The 17,165-nt window shown below is 51.8% G+C and overlaps 1 protein-coding gene across 2 annotated transcripts; it reads left to right on the forward strand.

Moving 5' to 3' along the window:
* The first annotated feature begins 7,077 nt into the window (after positions 1-7,077).
* Positions 7,078-16,495, forward strand: LOC310647673 (mitochondrial-processing peptidase subunit alpha-like). Of its 2 annotated transcripts, none has more exons than XM_083375115.1 (13): positions 7,078-7,199; positions 7,329-7,525; positions 7,611-7,690; positions 8,032-8,114; positions 8,437-8,531; positions 9,436-9,536; positions 10,491-10,754; positions 11,889-11,981; positions 12,061-12,179; positions 13,005-13,095; positions 13,335-13,397; positions 13,497-13,641; positions 13,989-16,495. In XM_083375115.1, the coding sequence occupies exons 1-13, from the start codon at positions 7,153-7,155 to the stop codon at positions 14,156-14,158; spliced, it is 1,548 nt and encodes a 515-aa protein (XP_083231241.1). In that variant the 5' UTR covers positions 7,078-7,152; the 3' UTR covers positions 14,159-16,495. The 2 variants fall into 2 exon arrangements, with proteins under 2 accessions (XP_083231241.1, XP_083231240.1); XM_083375114.1 differs by having other exon boundaries at positions 7,101-7,199; positions 8,032-8,243; positions 13,989-14,517.
* Positions 16,496-17,165: the final 670 nt, after the last annotated feature.

The following is a 17,165-nucleotide window of genomic DNA, read 5'->3' on the forward strand; positions in this document are numbered from 1 at the left end:
AAATTGGCCATCGTTTTAATCTAGGGCAGGCGATCGCCCAGTTCGTCCCTTCCCTTTTCCCGCTGACCGCCTGCAGAGGGCGCCAGGAGTCTCGCTCTGTTCCGACACTTGCAAAGAATGCGACAGCGAGCTCAGTTAACTTTTCCTTCCGCCTGCTGGAAAGATGGTGCCTTCAGCATGCAGCGCTTCCGCCCGGCACAAATATGGTGCCTTCCAGGACTTCCACTCACAGGTCTTCTCCGCTGCGGTCGTGGATGATGAAGGCCATACCACTTGCCCTGTCCGCCCGGACAGCCTTCTAGCTCCAGCCCCCACGAGCCCTGGGCTGCAGGAAGTGCCAACGAAGGAATCTTTGAGAGAGCCACTGAGCTCTTTGCTGGGGGGGGGGGGCGCCGTGGCCTTTCCCCGGCCCTCGAGATGAAGTACAGCCGAGCGGCAACCCCCCTACCGACCATCAGGGGACAGCAAAGGACAACTGTTGGCGCCACCTGCCGGCCTTTATGCTCGGTGATAGGAGGGGACGGGGAGATTGCCAATGCTATCGGTCTCCATGCTGCCACTGCCCGTCACTATGCCTCGTGGGTGGGCAGGGCTGGTCCTGGTGAAAGGGAAGCCTGTGGCTGCAAGGCTATTTCAGCAAGGGGACCGTGGAGGTGCTGGTGGGGGGTGGCGCTGATCTACAATCTGGTTGCGTCCATCAAAGCCAGAACCTGCTCAGCCTTAGATCCATGGGACAGCCCTAGAACCAGGAAGCCGCCCCACCACCAGGGTGTGCGCACAGCAGATGGCCAGTACCCTGGGTGAAGTCAGCCTGTGGGGCAAGATAGCCAGGAGACTCCACTTGCGTGTGCACCCAGTAAGCAGGGCAGGAAACGTCGCTGGTTCCAGGGCTGACCTGTGGATCTAAAGCTGAGCACGTTCTAGTTTTGATGGACGCAACCAGGTTGTAGATCAATGTCTGGTTGGCCTGGGGTGGTCTTTTGTTGTTCCAGAGCAGGTCTCCGGGACAGACGGACAACATTGCAGGCTGGATGTGGCCCATGGGCCTTGTGTTTGACATGTCTGCTCCAGAGCTTGAGATATCGTGGCCAGACCAGTAAATTTTGATTTGATTCACGCAGCACTACTCTCTCCATAGCATCTAACACCCACATTCACATTTGCTAAGTGTGGCAGTGTTGAGAAGAGTTGGATTTCTGGCTGTTGTCCAAGTCCAGCCTTCATTACTTCCTGGCTGAGTTCAAGCTGGCCTATCAGTTGCCCCGTCTCGGTGGCAATCCTGGTTCGAGCTGGACCTGCAAGGTCCCTTCCAAGTTTCAGAGAAGGACAAGGTGAATGGTCGAGTCCCCCTGTAGAAGCAAAAAGTTAGGGGTACCTTTTTATCAAATCTCAATCTACTGTGAAATCAGTTGAAACTGATGCAATTAAACAGCACTGATAGTTCCTTGCATAATACATTGGCTGTGAATTTTGATTTATGACTAACATTCTTCTAAATAAAACAAAATGGCATGGACAAAATCACTGCATGAAGCCTTTGTAGATTTTAAACCAACATTTGAGAGAAATCTTGATGAACATGGCGAATACAGTACAAAGGGATGTTACTTTTTCTCATTCAGCATTTGTATGAAATGTGCTAATCAACCTGGTACCTCTTCAGTCTCCCAGGGCTGTATTTAGACCTCCACACTCTTTACGTAGCAACTCCGCTGCTCAACAGCTCATCTGATCATTCTCCTGCTTACACCTGTGTCAATCCCTGGGCCCTACTTCTCCTCCTATATGCTGAGGATATGGATCGTATCTCACAAAGCTTTGTTGGCCTTAGAGAGTCTCTTGTTTCTGCTAAAAAGCTTTATAAAGATAAGGGAACTACTGAGAGCATCCAATTTACAAGAGTTTCAGATATCTGGGGATGGTCTTACATGGTGCTGACATTTGGAAAACCCATTTAGATTATATCAAACAATGACATCCCCAACCATGAAGGCCAAATTAGCTCTAGAGCCAGGTCCTGCCAGTTCCTGCCATCTGGACGGGCATTGGGGGTGGGGTGGGGACAAAGGGAAAATTTGTACCTGATGGGACACTTGTTCCAATTAGAAGATCATTTAAAGGCAACTTATTAATCTCACAAGGAGGTTTCCCTTAATGAAAAGAGGAGCACAGGACACATACAGTAGAAAAAGTACAAAAGAATATGTAGCATGTTTCCTGAGTCCATCTTGAAGTACACATTCTGTATGTTCCTTTTTGGATGGCAAAGCTCAGACAGGGACTGCAAAGGATGTGTACAGAGTGGGCTTGAGATAACATGCAAAAAACAAGATCTTAAATTAGAAAGATAAGCTTATGGAATGCAGGAAACTGGATCATATATTATTCCTTGTGTTAATTGAAAAGGATAAGCAATAGATAAGGAAAAACAACCAATTTCGGGATGGCATGTAAACTGTTAATGTTTAACTGCTAAAGCTATTGTTTTAAGACATACATATATGAGTGAATGTTAACCAATAAAGAACACAGCTGCTCAAGATTCGTGTGAGTCTCCTTTCATACAAGAATAGTTGATTGGATGGAAGAAATCCTGTTAATCAGAAACGTGGACAATAAGTTAAACATCCCATAATAACCATTTCAAACCATTGTATTAAAAGGAGAATGTTCACATGGGAAAAGGCATCCAGAGCATGAGCCACAGAAATCTATTGTGAAAAGGGACATTTTTAGGCAGCTGAATCTTCTAGCATGTACAACTGAAAAAGTCCTTTGCTATTCAGCCTGAGAGAGTGCCTTGTTTTGCAGTTAGAAAGTTACAAGCACCTAGATGCTAAGGCAGAAACCTTCTATATTACAAGGTTATCACAAAAACATTAAAGTTACAAGAAAGTGCAACCAAGTGCAAGAAAGCCGTTGCTTGGCCCTCAGCAAGGACTATATTCCTGCAACACAGAGGTCTTCACATGAGGCAATGGTTATGGCCCGCATAAGGAGAGAAAAGGGTAAATAGACTCATTAATTGATTCAGTAATAACCAAGAGTGCAGTTTGTCCTCTGTGTTGAAGGAGGGAGTGTGCCAAAAAGTACGGAACTATTTCAAGGGGAAAATTAACCCAGGAGAGAGCGCTCTGATTTCTAGGCCCATGGGAAGAACATTTCAGTAGTAGCTTCTGAATCTCAAAATGAAATCTCAGCAATGAGAAGAAATTGTGATATGAGTTTGTGGAATTGAATACACTTCTACTCATAAGATTTTGTACTCCTTGAAAAGTGTGTAAGATTTAAATTCAACTATTAGGCATCACAAAATAGCAGCATCATTAAACAGAGAGTAGCAATAAAGGGAGCAGTAAAATGTTGTCACACAAAGGATGAGATGGCAATGAACAGTAAGTGTTCACACCTTCCAAACTCTAGACATATGGTTTTTCTCCTGTGTGAATTCTTTGATGTTTACGAAGACCACTATTTTCAGTAAAGATCTTTCCACACTGGAGGCATTTATATGCTTTCTCCCCTGAATGGATCCTTTGATGTACATAAAGGTTTCCCCTTAGACTGAAGCTCTTTCTACACTCCAGGAATTTATGCTGTGTCTCTCCTGAGTGGATTCTTTGATGAATGGAAAAGGTGCTCTTTCCACACTCAAAGCCCTCCAGGCATTTATACGTTTTTTCTCCTGTGTGGATCCTTTGATGTCTTCGGAGGTGTCCAGCCACAGTAAAGCTCTTCCCACACACCAGGCATTCATATGGTTTTTCTCCAGTGTGGATCCTTTGATGGATATAAAGGTGTCCTATCCGAGTGAAACTCTTTCCACACTCCAGGCATTTAAATGGTTTCTCTCCTGTGTGAATTCTTTGATGATTAGAGAGATCTCCCCTCTGACTCAAGCTTTTTCCACATTCCAGGCATTTATATGGTTTTTCTCCTGTGTGGATCCTTTGATGATTACTGAGTTTTTCACCATTAATAAATCTCTTTCCACATTCGAAACATTCATATGGTTTCTCTCCAGTGTGAATTTTTTGATGTTTATAAAGGTTTCCTCTCTGACTAAAGCTCTTTCCACACTCCAGGCATTTATGCTGTTTTTCTCCAGTGTGAATTTTTTGATGTTTACAAAGGTTTCCCCTCACATTGAAGCTTTTCCCACATTCAAGGCATTTATACGGCTTTTCTCCTGTGTGGATCCTTTGATGTATATAAAGGGTGCCCCTCCGACTGAAGCTTTTTCCACAGTCAGAGCATTTATGCGGTTTCTCGCTTGTGTGGATCCTTTGATGGATACGAAGGTGTCCCGTCCGAGTGAAGCTCTTTCCACACTCCAGGCATTCATATGGTTTTTCTCCTGTGTGGATTCTCAGATGCCTTTCAAGATCTCCATTTCTTTCAAGGGATTTTCCAAACTCCGGGCATTTAATTGGTTTTTCTCCAGTGTGGATTCTTAGATGATTTTTAAGATCTCCATTTCTCTTAAAGGATTTTCCACATTCTGGGCACTGATATTTCTCTACTCCCTCCTGGATTCTGTGGCGTTTCCCGAGTCTCCCGCCTCTTCTGAGGGACCCTCCGCCCTCCAGGCCTGTCTTGGGGTCTCCGCCCATTTCCTGCTCCCCGTTCCTCCCTCCAGGCGGCCTCCTTTCGCGGAGTCCCCTTCGGCTCATCCCTTTCGGGCCTTCTCCGCCGTCTCCTCCCGGGGCTGCTCCCCGGGGCCTCCTTCCTTCCTTCCTCCGCCGGGTCGCCCGAAGTCCTGCAGGGGCGAAGGGGGAGAGGCGGGTCACGGCTTCGTCCCTTCCCCGGAGGGGAGTCCCAGCCCCGCCCGGGGAGGAAAGCCGAAGCCTCGGCCTCTCAGTGAGACTTTCCGGCCAGGCCTCCCTCCCAGCGCCCCTCCCGCCAGACCAGGCCTCGGCCTCCCCCCTCCCCCTTTTCTCCACCAGAGGAAAGCTTGGACTGCGACTCCCGGCATCCCTTGCGCCCTACCTGGCTCCGAGCCCGTCCGCGACCGAGTCAATTAGGCGCCTCAGTTCTATTCGTTCCCGGAAGTGGAGGCGGGACTTCTCTGTGCGCCCTTTTCCTGGTAGCTGTTTCTCTTTCGCTTGAAGGGACCGCCCCGAAGAGTCTTTTTGTTAATCGCCGCTCTCGCCAGTGACCAATCCGCGTCGCCCTTCCTCAGCCAGCCAGGTGGCGCCTGCGCAGTAGCGAAGTCTGTGGATTTGGGGGTGCCGTATAACGTCTTAACGCTGCTGCCCCTTTGGGGGCTCCATCCCCCCCCCGAGGGTGGCAGCTATGTCTCTTCCTCAATCCTGACTCGTCCATCGCAGGGCAGGGAGACTGAAGCTTCTGCGCCGGATCTTAGCGCTTCCTAGCACTGCCTTCCTCTGGGCAGAGGGAGCTCAGAGTCGGCTCCTGGGGTGCCAAGAAGCTCCTCGCCCAGCTTGGGACTCCCCGCCCTGAGTGCTCTGATTGTGACTACTTCCACATATAGTAAAATCAATCTTTTACTTTTGCAATAGTTTTTATGCTTTTTCATACACCTAACTCTACCCTTCTCTCTTTGACCGTAATAAAGCTTTGATTAGAAACCAGCTGAGTATTTTCAGGGCAGAAGACTTTTCAGTGGGGTGAGATGCTTTATTTTGGATTCAACCATTCCCACATTTATCTCCTGAGTTTGCAAAGCTTTAGCAGACCAAATTTAACTGTAGGGTGTACCAAAAGTACAACAGTGTCATTTTCTTCCCTTGAAAAGCCAAACTGTGTCCATGAGGTGGAAGTTTGGGGACTGAGTTGGAATACTGGCTGGGAACAGAGAGTGGAGCAGTTTTTCTACCCAATTGGGCTAGTTTTGGAGATTGGTTGCAGGACAGTTCTGTTTTGGGGGATATTATGGGGTGTTTTTCAAGGGCTGTAGAGAGAGTCCTCGACTTAACACCATTTGTTTAGTGATTGATGTTACAGCAACTCTGAATAAAAGTGACATGATCAATTTGCACAATTGTGAGCATTGCAGATCCCCATGGTCACGTGACCAAAATTCAGGCAACTGGCGTGCATTCCCGACAGTCGCACAGTGCTAGGCTCACGTGCTCACACTTTATAACCTCTGCAGCTGCCGTCTGACAAGCAAAGTCAGCGAAGGAAGCCAGATTCGCTTAACAATGGTGTGAGTCACTTAGCAGCTGCACTAACTGGCTTAAAAACTGGGGAGATGACCTGAAAACTATAGCAAAAAAAGGTAGTAAAATGGAGCGCAACTGACTTAACAACGGTCAGCAACAGAAACTTTTGGTTCAATTGTGGTCATAGGTGTACAGTTTGGGGTCAATATATCAATCTGTCATGAACGATAACTGCAAATTACATCAGGGGCAGCAAAATTATTGTGTCAGTCAGCCCCCTCGCCTCTAGTTGCAACCCTAGCCCCTCCCTGCCCAGATCCAGCTTCTCTCTGGCCCCTTCTCTCCCCAGGACCCCTTTGCAAAACTGTAGCTGAGGGAAGGGAAATCCCTCCAACGCCTCTCCCCTTAACACTTGGATTTTTCAACCTCTATTGCCCACACAGGCAATATCCTCCCTATCTCCCATTTTCCTCCCTATCTCCCCTTCGGAAGGGGCTCCTGTTGCTGCCGTGGCCAGCGTGTCCTGAGACACAGCCCTCCAACCCTGGGCTGGCACCTGTCTCATATTGCTAAGCACATTTGATTTGTGCTTAGATTGTAAGCCACCCTGAGTCTTCGGAGAAGGGCGGGATATAAATGGGATTAAAATAAATAAAATAAAATTTCCTCTTCTTCCTGCAGCTGACTGGCAAAACAGTGCACCTGCTTGTCTGCCAGCACATTTGCAAGTTAACCCCCCTCCCTCCACTCGAACTCCTTTCGTCACCGGAACGTTTTCCAGGCCATTCCGGGCGGCTCCAAGGGCCGCTCTGGGGCCTCCTCAGCCGTCCCTCCCCCGCCCGACCAGGCCTCGCGCTCCGCCCACCGCCACTCCCGGCATCCCCCGGGGTTCACCTGCCTCCGGGCACTTCCGGCCCAATGCCGGAAGCGGGGGCGGGACCCTCACCTCCTTCCCGCCCATCGCCGGCGCCGTCAGCCCAGCGACCAATCGGCGTCCTCCTCCTCCTCCTCCTCGGCGAGCGAGATGGCGGCCAGCGCGGTGCGGAGGGGCCTTTTGGGCCCGGCGCGGAGGTGAGTCGAGGCCTCGGCCTCGATTTTCGCGTCCCCCGGCCGAGGGGACTCCTGTGGGGAACGGCCTCCCTGCCCCCGGGGCTTCCTTTCGCCCTCCCTCGCCTCAGCCTCCCCCTCCTCCCGTTGCAGGCTGGCCGGCTCGCGGCGGTTCAGCAGCGGGGGCGGCTACCCGGGCACGCCGCTGACGGCCCCTCTGCCGGGGCTGCCCAAGCCCGCCTTCGCCGGCCTGGACGGGCCGGAGGGCTTCGAGACGGAGGTCAGCGCCCTGGAGGGCGGGCTGCGCGTGGCCTCCCAGCGGAGGTTCGGGCCCTTCTGCACCCTGGGCGGTAAGGGGCGCGGGGGGCGGCGGCGGGGGGCGGCGGGGCCGAAGCGAGGCCGAGAGCTGACCGTCTCCCCCGCCCGTCTGCCCAGTGCTGATCAACTCCGGCTCGAGGCACGAAGCCAAGTACACCGGCGGCGTTGCCCACTTCCTGGAGAAGCTGGCCTTTTCCGTGAGTGCCTTTCCCGGAGGGGGGTGGGGAGGCGAAAGGGTCGGGCTTATGGCCAGCCTGCCGGACGGTCAGCGAGGCCCCCAGGCAGGCCACCTGTCCCCCGCCCCTGCCCCTGCCTGCTGGGCTCTTGGCCCGAGTTCTGCTCCAAAAGCTGCCAGCCAGCCTCGGATGCGTGAGGGCAGGGGTAGGCCGCCTTGGCTCTTTCGTGGCTTCCACGCCCAGAATTGCTGAGCCGGCTCAGAAAAGAGCCAAGGCTGCCTAGCCCTGTACTAGGGCTGAGTTGCCTTTTATTTTTGCCTCCTTGACCCGGTTCCTGCTTTCTCCCTCCCTTCTCCGTTTAGTCTACGGCCCGGTTTAGCAGCAAGGATGAGATCCTTCTCACGTTGGAGAAGCACGGAGGCATCTGTGATTGCCAGGTGTCAAGGTCTGTTTCCTGTCGGGCATCCTTCGACAAAGCCGAGCCGAGCTATGTGTGGCTTTTGACTGGAACCTGTTTGGCGTATGGCGTCCTTTTTCCTAACTCTGTCTATGTGGAGATTCTCAAATTATCCAGGTCGTAGTTACTGAAAAAGCATCTTTGGGACTTTTCCCGGCTCCCGTTTTAGCATGTGATCTGTCCTTCACAGGGAGGCTAAGGGGAGATTCTGTCATTCGAGTTTGCTTTGAGTGATGCCATTTTTCACACCCTGGGTGGAGGCGACCATGCCACCCCAGTAGAACATAAATCCAATTTGCTCTTCTTTCAGGGATACCACAATGTACGCTGTTTCTGCAGATAGCAGGGGCCTGGACCCCATGGTCAGTCTCTTAGCTGATGTGGTTCTTCAGCCCAGACTGTCAGGTAATCTTCTAGTACATATATATATATATGTGTGTGTGTACAGAAGGTGCCGTGACAATCTCACCTGGCAATCTAGTTTTTTATTTATATATAATAAATTTATATATATATATATATATATATATATATATATATATATATATATATATATATATATATATATATATAGTGTCATTTGGGTTTTTGGAGGTATCAGGGCAACGTTTCGACGAAATTTCATCCGTCATCCTGAGGCTGGTGACTTCAGCTTCGTTCTTCTGGGAGAAGTGTGTGATAGTGGCTGTTTTTTCTTCTTTTTTAAACTGCCAGAGGGGGTGTGTTCTGTGGGTGGAGGCTTGGCTGTGTTCTGATGGGTTGGAGGTGTGCTCTGATTGGGTGGGGCCTTAGCTGTGTTCTGATTGGGTGGGGATGTGTTTTGAGTGGATGGGCTGGTCTCAGCTGCCAGCCTTAGACCTGAACTGGGAGTTGTGCTGCTTTTAACTATACTTTTTAAAAAGTATAGTTAAAAAAGTAGATTGTCAGGTGAGATTGTCATGGTGTCTTCTGTGCTTCAAGAGAAGAGAGCCAGGCAGGATTTCGCTGTCCCACCTGAACGCAAATTGCGTTGCCATAAAGATGTTTGTGATTTCTGCCAGAGGAAAATGTGGTGCAGTGGCATCATTTGGAAAGACAGGAGTGGGAGAGACCAAGGTGGCAGGAGTGGGGGGGGCTGTAGGTGGGTGTGCCCAATCCAGTTTATCTTCTGGGAAGGAACACAGGCTGATTCTGTGGGATTTGGTGGCCATTTGGGAGGTGGGTAGGAATTTTCCTCCCCCTCCAGGGGGGTTGGGCCATTGTCCCTTGGGAGGAGGTTGGGTCCTGTGGCCTGGATCCAAAGGGGTTCCTCCTTGGCTTCTCTTGGCAGATGAGGAAATCGAGATGACTCGTATGGCGGTCCGCTTCGAGCTGCAGGACCTGAACATGAGGCCCGATCCAGAGCCGTTGCTGACTGAGATGATCCATGCAGTAAGGCCCTCTGGCGTTCTGCCCCACAAAGCCCCTGAGCTGTTCGGTGGCCTTCTAATCCGGATTGAGCTTGGGGGGGGGCAAGTGGGCGAAGGACCCTGTGATCAGCGTGCCAGGCAGGGCAACCCCTGAGGAGTTTGGGGGGGCCGTGGGGGCTTCCTCAGTCTCACTGGGAATTCCCTTCTGGTGGTGGATGCAGGAGCTGAATAGTTTTCAGAAGAAACAAGCTTGCCTTTGTTAATGATAAGCATCATTGTGCCCATTATGTGAGGCGGGGCACAATAAGGCAAAACACACTGCGTTGTGTTCCTGCCTGCAGTTTGGGAAGTGAAAGAATAGTCCAGTGGTGTGCAACATTGCGGAACGCAAAGTCAAAACGGGGCTTTGTGTGAGTTTGGGTGCCCCCACCCACCCCTTCACTGTGTCTTTCGTTCTGGCCAACAGAGTAGTGTGATGTTATGCTTTGGGGGGGCACTGTTGATTTCCCCTGTAATATGCACTATTCTTGGATCGTGCAGCCCAAGATCCAATGCTCCGCCTTTGTGGGGGAACCTCGCCTGCTGCACCTGCACCCATCCCTACTCAAAGCCCTTTGTCAGCTTACTGGGCCCACAACGCTTCACACACGGAATCGCTTGCAGGCCATGATGTTGGGGGCCGAGGAAGGTTCCTTCAAAGATGTTCTCAAGTAGCTCAGGCCGTGGATCAGGGAGACCTGGGTTCAAATCCAGGTTTATCAGACAGTGAAGGCATACCATCAACTGTTTAATCCATTGCACTCTTTAGGAGAGGCTGTTATTTTCTTAGATACGGAGCTTTCTCTCCCTTGTGCTCACTTGGGCTCTTCTTGGTGCCAGTGGCCAACAGCAATCCTAAAGCAAGAAAGTCTGGTCAAATATCTGTTTGGTCATTGCCTTCTTTTCTGAAAATCATTTGGGTTTGCCCTTCCCACAGGCAGCTTACAGGGAAAACACTGTGGGATTGAACAGGTTCTGTCCGGCAGAGAACATCGAGAAAATCGACAGGACGGTCCTCCACTCGTACCTGAGGAATTACTACACACCCGACCGGATGGTGTTGGCTGGAGTGGGAATTGAACACCAGCAGCTTGTGGACTGTGCTCGGAAGTACTTCGTGGGAACCGTTCCGGCGTGGGGAAGTGGGAAAGCCGAGGAGGTGGACAAGTCAGTTGCCCAATACACTGGCGGGATCCTCAAGGTGAGGAAAGGGAGACAGCCAGGAGTCTATTGCTAAGCGCATTGATTTGTGCTTTAGATTGTAAGCTGCCCTGAGTCTTCGGAGAAGGGCGGGATATAAATGGGATTACAAAAAAAATATTGGCAGGTTGGGAAGCAAAATGTTCTTTGCATCTCTCGGTTACATAAAGTGATTTATTATGATGTAAAATGGAGGGTTTGCCTTAAACTGGTTCTCAGAGCAGCTAGAAGAAAGTTAAAGTGGAAAAAAAAGATCGGAAGGATGTGCAGTACGTGTAGAATGTAGCCAGTTACTGTATTTCCTTTGACCATGAAGGCTGGGAATTATGGATGTTGATCCAAAATATCTGAACATCATCAAGGTCTTTTGAAGGAGGGGGAAACTCCAGAAAGAGCGGATTTGCAGCGCTTCTGAAGGCTGGAAAGAGGAGGCAATGCCGTGCTCGGCTGGTGGGAGGAAGCTCAGACCTCTTTCAGCAGGCAGCTGTTCCCTTCCCGGACATCAGGGGAAAGCCAGCGCCGTAGTTTTGAGTCAGGCTCCATTACGGTCATAAGTCGAGGATTCTGTGCCTCTTTCAAAATGGAACATAAAGAGCCGCTCACAACTATAAAAATAAGCAAGCATTAAAAGCAGTAAAAGGAAGGCACACTTTCAAAAGCTGAAGGTAAAAAGAACATTAGATCAGGGCTTTTCAACCAGTGGTGCGGGTACCACCGGTGGTACATTGGCACCTGGCAGGTGGTACGCGACTATCCTAGAGAAGTGGTAGTGGGGGAGGGGAACGAGTGGAACCGGTGGCAGCACCGCACAAACCTAAGCGAGAGACGGCTGGAGCTGCAGGGCTGTCGGGGCTCAGCGGAAGCGCCAGGATCATCGCCAGGCTCCAGTGCCATTGTAACTTCAAACAGTCACTAAATGAACTATTGTAAGTCGAGGACTACCTGTACTTCATCACTTTTTTTCTTTTTTGAGGGGGGTCATCAAGGTTTTGACCCCTTGCTAGGCGACTGGTGGTACTCGGATGTTGGCATATCCTAAAAGTGGCACAATCGGTGAAAAGGTTAAAAAGCCCTGCTCTAGGGCCAATCACTAGGCGCACAAATTCCCACGGGGCCTCTCTCCCTCTCTCTGCAGCTCGAGAAGGACATGTCCGACGTGAGTTTAGGGCCGACCCCCATCCCAGAGTTGGCGCACGTCATGATTGGACTGGAAAGCTGCTCCTTCCTGGTAAGTGTCCACTTCTAGCTGGGGCGGCCCTTTTGCTTGGACGTCCGAGTGACCTTCCGGTTTGGCTTCTCTGCCCCAGGAGGAAGACTTCATCCCCTTCGCTGTCCTGAACATGATGATGGGGGGCGGGGGGTCTTTCTCGGCTGGAGGCCCCGGCAAAGGCATGTTCACGCGGCTGTATCTCAACGTCCTCAACCGGTACGTCTCTCTGCCTTCCCTGAAGGAGCCGGAAGGCTTCGCTGCTAAGAGCCAGGAGCGGAGCCAAGCTGGGCCAGAGCCTGGGGGCGGGGAGGGTGCTGACCTTCCATTGGGAAGTTGGAGGGGGGACTGTCTGAAGGGCCAGAAAAGTAGCCGGTTTATACATGGTGCTAAATCCTAATTAGCTTTAATTGTGGGGTGTTATTGTTTCAGTTTTGCTAATCCAGCAGTGATAGAGCTCCTGCTCCTGCTGCAAGCACAGAATTGATTGTAGCCTGAGATAAGCAGACGGGTTTGCACAACACGCTGAATTGCTGCGCAGTCCTGATCTGGGTTGTCCCCAGTCAGCTTTTGCTTCTCCCGGGAATGTTATCTGCGAGTTTAGCAGAATTCTTCAGGAATTCCGACCGGCCGATACTTCTCTTTCTGTGTCATAGTCGCCTTCCTTGGGCCAACCGGTGGCTGGGGCTGATGGGACATGTTGTCCGGCTCTTGAGCAGGGCCTACAGTTGCAAGAGGCAGTTGGGCAGGAGTAGGCAACCTTGGCTCTTTTTTGACTTGTGGACCTCAACTCCCAGAATTCCTGAGCCAGCATGAGGGAACTATGGCCTCCTCATGACTCATGGACTTCAACTCCCAGAATTCCTGAGCCAGCATGGCTCAGCTTGGAAACCTCTCCCTTTCCCCTTGGCGTGGCAGGCTCAGGAATTCTGGGAGTTGAAGTCCACGAGTCATAAAAGTGCCAAGGTTGCCTACCACTGCTCTTGGAGAACCCTACAAGGCCGCTGATGTTCACCCGTCCCCTTCTCTGCCGCTCTCTCCCAGGCACCACTGGATGTACAACGCCACCTCCTACCACCACAGCTACGAGGACACCGGCCTCCTGTGTATTCACGCCAGCGCAGATCCCAGACAGGTGAGCTGGTCCTCGGAATGGATTCCTCACCTGCCAGGAGGTTGGGCTACCTCTACCAGGCCAGCAGGCGAGGGAGCAGCAGTCCCCAGTGCCCCCTTGCCTGGCCTGGCGAGCAGAAGGCCGCCTTGCCTGCCCTCACCCCAGAAGTCTCCTCCGAAGCTCTCCACCCTTGAGGAAGGGAGAGGCCTTGGATGGAATCGGTTGTCACGCTCGGCTCCTCCGCGTCTCCTCGATTGCAGGTCCGTGAAATGGTGGAAATCATTACGCGGGAATTTGTGTTAATGGCTGGAACGCTGGGCGAGGTAAGAAGTTGGGGAGGAGGGTTTATGTCGGGGCCTTGGGCTCGGAGCAGAGCCCTCTTTCAGAGGCTGGAGTGGCTCTGCTGCCTCCCCTCCCTGTAGGTGGAACTGGAGCGGGCCAAGACCCAGTTGCGCTCCATGCTGATGATGAACCTGGAGTCTCGGCCGGTCATTTTTGAGGATGTCGGGAGGCAGGTCTTGGCCACGGGTGGGAGGAAGCTGCCGGAGGAGCTCTGTGTCCTGATCGGTAAGCGAAAGCCTCAGCTTCCTGAGCTGCAGCTCGACGGAGCCTCCCCACTTGGGGAGAAAATTCTGGGAGGGGTCCTTGATTTCTGAGTCTGCTGGCGAAGCGAGCCCCTCCCTTGCTCTGCAGCCCGAGGGCCCTTGTGGCATTTTACTGCCCTCCCTAGCCGGAGGCCTCCCCCTTGGGCGCTCTCTCCCTCTGCTCCTCTTGGGTCTCTGGGCCCGTTCTCTGCGGATTCTGAGGGAACGTGGGCCAGGTGGGGCGGTGGCCCATGTTGTGGTGGAGCAGCAGCCTTGTGTGGGAGCCGCACAAACTGATGCTGTGGTTGCCTCTCTTTCCCTCCTGCGCAGACAGAGTGAGCGCAAGTGACATCAGGCGGGTGGCGACGAAGATGCTGCGGAAGAAGCCGGCGGTGGCTGCCCTGGGGGACCTGCGGGAGCTGCCCAGCTACGAGCACCTCCAGGCCGCCCTTGCCAGCAAGGACGGGCGTCTTCCCAGGGTGTACCGGCTGTTCCGTTAAGGTTGCGGCTGCCCCACCGAGGGGTTTGGCCGAGACGACCCATTGCTTGCCATGTGCTTCCTTCTCTGCCAGGAGGGCAGCTTGGCACGCACAGGGGGCATCAGAGGAAGGGGGTTGCCAGAGCAGTTTCCACGTCTGTTCAAATTCTGTTCAGCTTTAAAATAACTTATTTTGTGAGACTCAAACTAAACGAGGAGGCCGGACGGTTGAAGAGAGCTGCTCCTACGAATCCGATTACTATTTTGGTATTTCAAATTCCTGTCCTCATTGATTTGTCTTGAATTAAGGGACAATAAGTCTGAGCCTGCTCCATGGCGAAGAATACAGATAAAAAGAGTTAATGAGGGTGCTACACTGTGGTATGTTGACCTTTGTTTCCAAAATTTAAGTTTAAACTACGAGTGGTAAATCAATGGTATTTTCAATTGGTAGCAACAAAACTGAATCTTAAGATTGGGAGATTTATTCACAATCTACATCGGGTTTTTAGTTGCAATAACATTTTTCAGGTGCCTTTTTTTGTTACTCTTGACCCAAGATGAGAACTTTTCTCATAGACATGTCAAACAAGCGACGTCACATGATGTCACACAATGTATTGGGACAGTTTTGCCATTGCTGGCAATGGGGTGGGCGCGGCTTCCGGATGACGTGTCTGGCTGGCAGTTTGACACCCGTCATAGGGAGTCTTTGACTTAGGACCACAGTTGGAACCAGAATCTGTCGTAAGTTGTCATAAATTGAGACATCTTGTGACTGGACCTGACTTTACAACCACCTTTATAGCAGTAGTAAGTCACCACAGTCCCAAGTGTGAACCCAGCTTAAACCAATGCTATTTTTGCCAGAAACTGGCAAAAGAGTCACAAATCAGCCATGACTGGGATACTGCAACTGGTTTTAAATGGGAGCAGGTTGCCAAATGCTCAAATGGCAGTGATGTGGCTGGAGGTCATTCATTCAAACTTAGGCGATAACTGTTTAGGGAGGCCCTCATTAATTTGAACCATCTTAGGACGAACTGCCTGTAATGCTCTAGAACAGAGGTCCCCAACCTATGGGCCACGGCCCACTACCAGGCTATGGCCTGGCCTCTTGGCCACTGGGCTGCGTGAGTGGCTGGCCAGTGCATGTGCGTGTGTGTGCGTGCTTGTTTCTTGTGCTTGCGCCGGCGCTAGCCAAGCTCTGAGTTGCTGGCACGATGCGAGCCTCGCACCAGTGCTAGCAGCCCCATTTGTGGAGCGTGCATGCGCGTGGAGCTACATTTGTGTGCGCGTGCGCGCATAAAGGTGCCTGCCCCTCCCTTTCCCACCGGGCCACCAACCCAGAAAGGTTGGCAACCCTTGCTCTAAAAACCGCTTATGAGGCACTGATTGGTCCACTTCTTGTGCACTTCATGTTTTCTTCCCCCCACACACACACACCTGGTGAGAACCTGTTCTCTCATGCTCTGCTGGCTGACAAAATCCTCCTTTTTCCAATGCGTCAAGGAATTTCTGTTGAGAGGAAAGGATCCTGGTCTAATTGCAGAGGGAGGAGAGGACTGCTTGAAAATAGCCTGAAGTATCAGCTGAATAAATAGCCAGTTATCTTCCTCTTTCCTCGAGTGATTCTTTGCCAGCCTCCTTGTCCTCTGCAGCAGGATGGCCGATTCATGGCTGCCGTCAGTCGGCCCCCTCTGGTCCCAAGGGAATCTTGGGCCCATTTACTATAGCTGGAATTCGCCATGAATTTGCTCTGCTGGGGTTTGCTTGGCAAGGAATCCACCCCAGATATCTTTCATGGAGTTGCCACATTGCAGGCTGGAGGGATGCTCTGGGGCACAGCCCTCCTGCCACAATCCAGCGCTTGCAAGCAGCTGTACACGTTATACATGCACATTCTGAATCTTGTAATTAATGCTTAATTCCCGCACAGAGGGAAAGAGAAAAGTGGTATTACCCATTGAAAATACTGGAATTCCTTTGATGAGATTTTAAGCTAAGCTCTAGGTAGGGAATACAGAGTAGATCGGTTGATGCACTACAGCAGTGGTGGTGAACCTACGGCACACATGCCAGAGGTGGCACTCAGAGCCCTCTCTGTGGGCACGCGCGCCACTGCTGCCAGCAGCTTGTGCAGGTCCATTGGGCTGCCGCCCGTAGCGGCAGCCCCACCCAACACAAAGGAGAAGAGGCTGGCTAGCAAGCCCTAGTAGAGGTGGTAAGCACGCCCACACCCAGCAAGGCCACCCTGAGCATGGAAGGCTGGATCCCCATTGGCGCCATGGCTCCCCAGTCCCGGCTAGGATTGCGTGCCTCCCCCCATCTATGCTAGGCCTGCCCACCATCCCACCCACCAGAGACCCCCTGGATCTCCCCCAACCCTGCCCGGCCCATGAGCAACATTGAGGTGGCAGTGCCCACCCCAGCCACGCCCACCCAGTCTGTCGTGACAACCGCAGCCACGCCCTTTTTGGGCCATGCTCCTGCTAAGGGCACCACAATGCTTATGTGGCCCTGGCACTTTGCGATAAGTGGGTTTTGGGTTGTGGTTTGGGCACTCAGTCTCTTAAAGGTTTGCCATGGCTGCACTAGAAACGCATTTCTTAGGTTCTGCATCGTCCTTTTATTTCAAGGAATTCTGAACCCAAGCGCAATCCAGGAAAATGATGACTAAACCTGAGGAGGGGAAAGCGTAGCTACTTACCACCCACCGGCAGCGGCTAAAATTGGCCCTTGCTATCGAAAATACTGGTTTTTGCCGCCACTCGAGGCCCTGTATTGAGTGGAATCGGTTTCCACTTTCTCTTAGTTAATGGCAGGTGGCGGCTTGTCTTCACTGAAGGTAAGAAACGCACCCTGTGACCTCCTCAGGCTGGGACTTTCCGAGTCTTCCCTCGCCCCTCTGGCATTCCAGGGACCTTTCTAGAATTCTTAGGAAAAATGTTGACTTTGGGGGGGCCCAAACTAGGCTGGGTGCGCAATTCACTTCCTAGCTAAAGGCTTAGAATGTGTTCCCAAGATGG

Source organism: Vipera ursinii, assembly GCF_947247035.1.
Source record: "Vipera ursinii genome assembly, chromosome: 16".
In the NCBI taxonomy this organism is placed as follows: domain Eukaryota; kingdom Metazoa; phylum Chordata; class Lepidosauria; order Squamata; family Viperidae; genus Vipera; species Vipera ursinii.

Coding starts and splice junctions, on each gene's coding strand:
- LOC310647673 (XM_083375114.1), top strand. CDS start 7,153: ATGGCGGCCAGCGCGGTGCGGAGGGGCCTTTTGGGCCCGGCGCGGAG. Junction 7,526..7,610: donor GCCCTTCTGCACCCTGGGCG/GTAAGGGGCGCG, acceptor CCGTCTGCCCAG/TGCTGATCAACTCCGGCTCG. Junction 9,537..10,490: donor TGACTGAGATGATCCATGCA/GTAAGGCCCTCT, acceptor CCCTTCCCACAG/GCAGCTTACAGGGAAAACAC.